The sequence below is a fragment of the Centroberyx gerrardi genome, chromosome 5 (genome assembly GCF_048128805.1).
Source record: "Centroberyx gerrardi isolate f3 chromosome 5, fCenGer3.hap1.cur.20231027, whole genome shotgun sequence".
In the NCBI taxonomy this organism is placed as follows: Eukaryota; Metazoa; Chordata; class Actinopteri; order Beryciformes; family Berycidae; genus Centroberyx; species Centroberyx gerrardi.
This window is the reverse complement of record NC_136001.1, coordinates 14,353,997-14,362,038: the sequence shown is the minus strand read 5'-3', so window position 1 is coordinate 14,362,038 and position 8,042 is coordinate 14,353,997. Positions and strand designations below refer to the sequence as shown.

General features: G+C 40.4%; 1 protein-coding gene across 1 annotated transcript; it reads left to right on the top strand.

Moving 5' to 3' along the window:
• Positions 1 to 243: 243 nt before the first annotated feature.
• On the top strand, positions 244 to 5,632 carry shisa4 (shisa family member 4). Its single transcript, XM_071903950.2, has 5 exons — positions 244 to 328; positions 2,336 to 2,513; positions 4,159 to 4,295; positions 5,066 to 5,260; positions 5,441 to 5,632. Exons 1-5 carry the CDS (start codon positions 244 to 246, stop codon positions 5,479 to 5,481), a joined length of 636 nt encoding a protein of 211 aa, XP_071760051.1. The 3' UTR covers positions 5,482 to 5,632.
• Positions 5,633 to 8,042: the final 2,410 nt, after the last annotated feature.

Genomic DNA, 8,042 nt, shown 5'->3' with positions numbered 1-8,042 from the left:
ACAAGCACGTGAAGGCAGCATCCTCCCAGCCCCGGGTGAACGGCGTCACAGCCGCCGCGATGTGTCATTTCGACGGATAAATTACCGATCGCCAACCCCCGTCCCGCCTGATATGCAATCCCTGAGCTAGTATAATGATTAAAAGGAGCTGTTAGGCAGATTTTTTTTTTACACCGATGTAAACAGCTGTTATTTAATTTCACACCTACGCTTTAAATTGTGTTTGCTCGGTTTTAATTGAGGATGGGGATGTTCTTTCCACCGGGCAACATGTCCCTTGTCGCGTTGACTTTGGCGGCGCTCACCATCGTCCTCTCCACTTCTCGGGGTAAGATTATGGCTCATCTCCATCCAGGCCGCACCGCCAGATCCCTGCAAACAGGCTCTGCATGCATGGGAATTATTTCAACTACGGCTGGAGCATCACACCATGCCCGTCCGTGCTTTGTCCTGCAGTGTTGCAGGCAACAATTGCACGTCCATGATGTCATGCTGCTTTCTGGCTGTTTACTTCTGAGTAGAACCAACCTAGATGTTTATTTTAGGCCTGTAACTGTAACCAAACAGGTTATATATAGTGTCCGGTCGAAATGAGCATGCAGTGCTAATTTGTATAAGCTTCTAGTGAAAAAAGTGTTATTGGATGTCTTTTTTTCCCCAAGAGGATCCTATAAAATTAATACAAGATTGTGAAAATTCAGTCGAATTTCTTTCCTGTACAATCGAGTTGTATAAAACTTTAATTTTGCTTTAAATACAATTTTGTAACCTTTACAAAATATAGTAAGAGGTAAATGTAAGGATAAAGTATAGTCATGAGCTCATTTAATCATATCATAAAAATAAAATAGTAGCCCACACTTGGAGATAATTACATTCACGGTACTTAGTAATTAGTTAATTAATTAGATGGCGATATGTACAGCATTATTATAGTGTCATCACAACAGCTTTGAAGTTATTTTTGTGTTACAACTGAAAAATCAACTTGTAGCTGCAGTCAGTACTGGGCCATTTGTATCTGATCTGAATTAGGTTTGAAGCCATGTTTTTTTCTCTTATTTATTTGCAATAGTTCAAGACAGGCTTCACACAGCAGTGTAAATAAGCAATAATACATTTTTAATCAGCTCAATAGTTTAAGACAGGCTAAGCACAGCAGTGTAAATAAGCAATAATACATTTTTAATCAGCTCAATAGTTTAAGACAGGCTAAGCACAGCAGTGTAAATAAGCAATAGTGCATTTTTTTTTCAGCTCATAGCTAAGTGCAAAATCAATATTCACAATATGAGCACTCAATGGTCATAATCCATAATTAGGATCAACAGGATCAAGAGCCAAGTGTGTATAAGTCCTGGCTAAGCATGGCAGACGGCCCTTTATGGAGTCTCCCTCAAAATGCTTAAAAATCCTAAATTCAACCAGGAAGACCAGCTATCTGAGGTTAAAAAAAATCATTAAGTGCATTACATGGTCAGAGAAATGCATCTGTGTTCCCCCAGGCACCAGAGGAAAATCCACATTACGTGAACAAGGCAGTGTAACTTTTAGCACCCGACACACAGCAGGCCGTAACTTATTAACTTTTCCTACGTTAGTGTGCCTTGGATTCTGTGTCCAGGAGTGTGGCACAAACACACTGATACCAGCTGCTTTTTGACCTTCAATAGACTCAGTTTAAGGATTCATAATATGTTAATCCTATGAAAGTCAATTGTTTTCTTAGTCAGTATTTGTGAACAGTTGTTTCTTAAAGCCACAGACCAGAGAACCAAGACATGTTTGAGTCCTATTTTTCAAATTTCTTACTTTCTTGCTTTTGAAGAGAGTTGCTGATGTCCACATATGCTGATTGGACTCTTTTACCATGGGAATAAAACATTTGAATTCATAAATGGACTGCTGTTCCATTTTAGTTAACTAAGCCTTTTAAAAAAAAACAAAAAACTCCTGAGTATCCTGCTTGAGCCCTAATCGGCTTTCAACCTCTGCCACATGCAATCACTGAATAATGCATTATGACTGTGTTTGGCCAGAGAATAAGAAAGTTAAGTTTTAAAGAAGGAATGGCCAGTACATGGGTTAGGGTTAGAACAAAGCAGAATCTGTAATTGAACAGTCGAGCATTATCTCACTTTGCAAATGTGAGAAAACAAGATAGAGGGGAGGGGGCAAGATAGAAAGTAAGAATGGAAATATCTTTATGATTGAACTGAAAGTCCAACCTGCTGCTTCCTTTCACTCTTCCTCTGCTGCCTCCTTATTCCCTTCTCCCTCTCTCATGTCTCCTTAACGTGCTGCTGTACACTTTGTTGTTTCACTTGTCTTGCAGTGGGAGCCAACGAGGACTGCCTGTGGTACGTGGACAAAAATGGCACCTGGCACAACGGCTTCGACTGCCCTCTGATCACGTTCTGCTGTGGGAACTGCCACCGGCGCTACTGCTGCCTGGACGCCTTCAAGATGATCACAGAGAGGGAGCAGAAGCGCTGCATGCTCTTCCAGTTCAGGTGGGGACAGTCGCAGCATATTGCGTTACTTACTCCCACTATCCTGTTTCAGCGCGTCGACACCCAGAGTCAGTGTTTTTGTTCACATTTCGAGGCCGTATCGCTGAAGGAGCGCATAATGCCGTCCTTTCAAAGCAGTTGTTTTTGTCAAGTGAAAAAAGTCCTTCAAAGAGCGCTTCAAAGCCTCAAAGGTGCTGGATTGCATCTGATAATTCATTTATGGCTTTTTACTCATACGTATAACTAAATATGTCTTTATATTTGTTGCAGGGATATTATTTTAGTGTTTTACTGCACTCAAATGAATATAAGCATAAAATATTGTAAAAATACAGGAACATTTAGTAGTGAATGTATTGCAAAACATTAAAAATGTCTTGCTATTATATTATGGAAGAAGTGTCATAACAATATACACTCTGAATATAGGAACTCTGAGGTGATTGCCACCCTGAGGCACCATGTCCCCTATAAGAATAGAATAGAATAAAATAGAATAAATGCTCTCTTTCTTTTCTTACATGACATTCAGTCTAAAAATAAATTTTTGAATTGACTGAACTGAAACTGAAACTGAAACTGACCTTAACCCTAATAGACCTACACTCCATATTTTATGTTATTGTATTACGTTCCCTGACTGTATCCAGATAAAGTAAATTAAAATTCATATCATTTTATTTGTAACTATCAAACGGTTATCACCGCATGGCATTTTGATGTATGGAGTGGTTTGTTATGTGTACAGAGTGATCTAAATGGGAAGGAAAACAGATGCCATCATTTGTCAACATAAAGCATGACATGTATTGCCCTAATTTTAGAAGAAAAAAAAAAGATAGAAAGCAATTAAACTCTATATCTCCTCACTGCCCACTTTGTCACATGTGAAGAACTTGGTGCCATTGGCCAACAGCATCATGCATTCTGGCAGCAGGTCTCCAATTCCAGCTATATGGCTGCAGTCTAGACTCTATTACATTGGCCCATTCCCATTGGCTGCATTTGACTAATTGACTTCACTTAGGTCCCAGCAGTGCAATATCTTCTCTTTGGCTCTTCTGTTACATCAGCTGTCTCTGCTTTTAGTGGCGGATTACGCCAAAGTCCCCAGTGAGGGATTGGGATAATGCTGGACTAAGCAACCTCGCACCTGAGAGGCTGCGACCCGGCGGTTTCCTCCACAGCGCTGGAAGCCATCCATCACCTTCCGGCGCAGAGCAGCCGACCTGGAGCTTATTAAGCCCCGATGGGAGATCAGATGGATGGGTGATAGAAGCTGAGATGAAATGGAAGGCTTTGCTGCTTTACTGAGACTATGAGGTGATGGAATCTGAGAGAGAGGGAGAGAGGGAGAGAGAGAGGCTGTGTATCACATTAACTTGGGGTCTGATTTCAGTGTCACTTTGCGGTAAACACTGAATCAGAATCAAAAGCCTCTCCTCCATCACATCTTCTCTCCTTTAATCCTTTCCGAAGTGCATTGCAATTTACGAGATTGGAGGGGAGGAATAATAGGAGGGCAGGATGATGAAAGTATAAGAAAGGAAATGCTTTTGAGGTTTAACTGAAGTCTGACCCGCCGTCCCCTTCACTCTCTCTCTCTCTCTCTCTCTCTCTCTCTCCTTGTCTCTGTTTCTCTCAGCCCCACCACCATAGCGGGCATTGCCTCCTCCATTCTCCTATTTGTGGCTATCATTGCTACCATGGTGTGCTGCTTCATGTGCTCCTGCTGTTACCTCTACCAGAGAAGGCAGCAGAGGGGCAGGACACCTTATGATGGTAAGACCGCACTCTCTTTTACTTTGCATTTTTGCTGGCAACAAAAATCTTTGTTATTCCCCCCCACAGAAGTTTAAAGACCCCGTGAAATGAAAAATAACTTTTTTTTTTTTTTAACTTTTTGCCGATGTTGCTGGAGTTAGTATACACTTATTCACCAATACAGGCCAAAAAAATGACAAAAAATGTTGATTTCTAGAAATTTTATATCAAAATTAACAGACCATCTCTTTTTTGCCCTTTTATCCTCTTTTTAATTTTTGCAGTTTTAATGTAGCTTACTTGATTTTTGAACACTCAAACAATGTTAAGTGTCCTTGAGTCTGAGAAAGTCGCTCTTAAATCAAATTTATTATTAATATTATTATTATTGTTTCCGGTAAAGAGCACATTTCTGTTGATGACTCATCCTGCACTCGGGGGCGTATACAAAAATGTAATAATCCAGTGAAATTTTGATAACCATTGGAATTATTCCCCCATCCCCTGTTATTTTTTTCTATCATGCAAGCTCAGTCCAGCTAGCAACACGGGACGAAGGAGTGTTTTTTGCTGCAACGGAGAATATTCCTCCACAACCAGAGTGTCGACTGCTATCCCGTGTTTGATCTGAGCGGGTTTGACGTTCAAATAAGCCCCTCCCACTGAAGCTTCCCGCCCTAACTTTCTCTTTTATTTGGAAATACGTCAATACGCGGAAGCAAATGGCGCTCTCCACGCCACTTCATGGAGTATTCCTTTACAACCGTGTGTTTGTTTTTGACCCTCAGCCCAGCAGATCCCTATGGCCAGCTACCCAGTGGAGCCCATGTACGATGCTTACGGAAAACCGCTAGGACACTCCGACTACCCGCACCCAGGTTACGCAATGGCGCCCCAGTACCCTGGCATGCCCCCGCAGTATCCCATGATGCATCCCGGGCCCTATCCCGCATACCCGATGGCAGATCCTGGATACAGCCAGGGTAAGACTAGCTAGATGGTGTGACGACTAAGAAAATTACATTTTTGCCGTCTACTCCAGTCAAGGCTTCTTTCTTAACCTCATGAATGGGTAAATAAAGACTCTTTGAATTATCATAATTATAAGATATAAAGACATGTAGGATGCTGAATTGCTCTTTTTTTACCTTCTTCTTTTTCAGCCCCTCCACCTTATTCTCCACCACAGTATCCTGGCCATTGATGGGCTAGTCTACACACACAGTGGGACATAACAGCAAGAGAGAAATGACTGTATCAAGAGGAGAAGGCAACAGTGCGCATACACACACACACACACACACACACACACACACAGACAGCTTGACTAGCAGTGGTTTGCCTGTGAAAGATAACCAGAGGCACTTTAAGGTTTTTTGTTTATTTATAACGTTGTCCCACTTTTATGGAGCATTTGCGTGAGTCGAATTTGTTTCTGCAACCTGACGCCTGGTTCCTCCTGGCGGTTTTCACGGAGGGAATGTCACACAATCCCCAAAGTGAGGAGGTACTCAGCCGGCGTCGCGTCTCTCTCTCTCTCTCCGCTCTCACTTCTTGCTCTGACACACACACACACACACACACACACTCACCTCAATAACAAGGTTGAACCTAACGACAGCGGCCATTACCTTAGGGAAGGGGGTTGCGAAAAAACGATGACGTGCATCCCCTTTATTTATGAAAGGGAAAAAAAACAAAAAAATGATGCTTTACTTCCTCAACCTTGTTAAATCGAAGTGAATCGATCACTGCCTAAGGCTACATTCCAGGTCATCTCGGTCATTGAGCCACCTTCTCCCTCTATCAGATGTGAGTACAATACATGATGTCTTTATATCCATGTTTGCTCGTTTCTTAATCCATTAATGGGTAAAGGGAAAAACAGACACACTGGAAAAAAGGGAGTGTTTGGATCATAGGCAGTGTTTTACTGTCTTATGTCTAAGACGAATTTGCTCAGATTTTTTTCTTCTCTCTTTCTGTGTCGGAAGCCTTTAGTCAGCCATTACTTGGCAGCTCAGTCTCACCTCGTTTTCCGTACCTGACTGACAAACAGCTCCATGGTATAATATATTAGCTACACCATTCTAATGTAACAGCGTTAGCATGCTTCCCAGTCAAAGTTATCTGTTCTCTCCTGCTTCTTCTGATTTTGAACAATTAGAAATGAGCCATTAGACTAATCCCATAGAGTCAGCTAGAATGTCTTTATCAGTGAAGTCCATGTTAAATGTTTATTTCTTGTAACATATCAGGTCAAGGGAGTTTGCAGGTCATGCTGCTTGATTAAAACAATGTGACCCGCCTTACAATAATTAACCATGAGAAAAATGAGATTAACTATTTCAGTACATATTTTGTAAATCGATACAGCTGAATATTTTATGATATTGTAACAAGTTATTTAAAAAAAAAAAGAGAGAAGTCATTGTAACATAAGAGATTGCATTTTAATACTAAGTTTTGGCATCTTTCCATTTGGTATTGTATTATATTTATTACTGGGATCACCTCTTACTGTGAAATGGGTTCTACCTTCTGGCCAAGCTACAAAGCCAAAAATCTCTACTGTTTAAAAAGTTGGTCACATTTTTTTTCTCCACGTCTCTTTAAATTTAGGGTTACCTGTACAGTCTCTAGTGAGGTCAAGATCTGTAATTCAATTTTTGAGGTGAAAATTATTACTATAAATTGTCCAGGTTGCCAGCTTGGACAGAAAGTACCAGCCCTGTCAATGATCCCTCTTGCCACATTGTGCTCCTTGTGAGATGCTTGAATTGTAGAACATGATGTGTCAAGCATGTGTTGTGCAGTAATCTGACTGACTGCTCATAGGTGAGGCTTGGATTATGTGTATTCAGGTGCAATGTATTGAACAAGGCAACCGTCTCGTATCCTCAAAAAAAAAACACTATGAACTCTCTCTCTCCCCTCTCTCTCTCTCTTTCTTTCTCTCTCTCTCTCACTCATCAGAGAAGCCTGTGCTCGCTCTAACAATTCCTCGAGTCTTACTGCTGTATCTTCTCTCAGTACAAAACCATGCGATGAATCAGACGGAAATTACTGCCACTAGTTTACAGCATAAATTATATGTTATGTCCATATGTACAGACTTACTGAGCCTTTGTAAAGCATAAGTACAACACTGGAATTTTTTCTTTTAAAGATGCTGTCATAGTTTGACATATAATTTGCTCAAACGTGTTTCTGTTTATTTGTGCTTCTGACCAACTCTATGAGTGTGTTAATGAAATTGACATCGATTGCAATATAACTGTCTAGATATGGCTTTTTGTCTGTTGTCAAATGGATGGTATGATATTGTAATATAAAGTGAGTGAAAAGTTTTTATTTCTATTAACATAAAAATTTAACTTTGGAATGTAAAATACAATGGTCTGCTGTGTCTGTTATTTCTTTTTTTTTTGTTCCCATGTAGTCTCATTATGTAATCTTTGAAATGGGGCCATTATGTGTTTACATTATTTTGACCACTAGATGTCCATAGTCACTTTCAAGGAAAGTCAAATGTGTTCAGTTTTATTACATAATAGATGATGTAGAGCTACATTTTTTACTGTGATTACAAGCAACATCTTGTTATCTATTAGGAGCCTGTGTGCATTCTCGACAAATAATGACTCTTTTCCCCTAAACCACAGGCCTACTAGTTTTATTCATAGCTCCTGTGTAAACAGTATCTTTTTTTAACTTAAATTGTATTTCCCCAAATGTTGGGAATGGGTTTACTTAAGAAACCAG

Excerpts from the sequence above, each read along its gene's own strand:
- shisa4 (XM_071903950.2), top strand. The coding sequence starts at position 244 with ATGGGGATGTTCTTTCCACCGGGCAACATGTCCCTTGTCGCGTTGACT. Across the intron at positions 4,296-5,065 it reads GGGCAGGACACCTTATGATG|CCCAGCAGATCCCTATGGCC; the intron begins GTAAGACCGCAC and ends TTTGACCCTCAG. Across the intron at positions 5,261-5,440 it reads AGATCCTGGATACAGCCAGG|CCCCTCCACCTTATTCTCCA; the intron begins GTAAGACTAGCT and ends CTTCTTTTTCAG.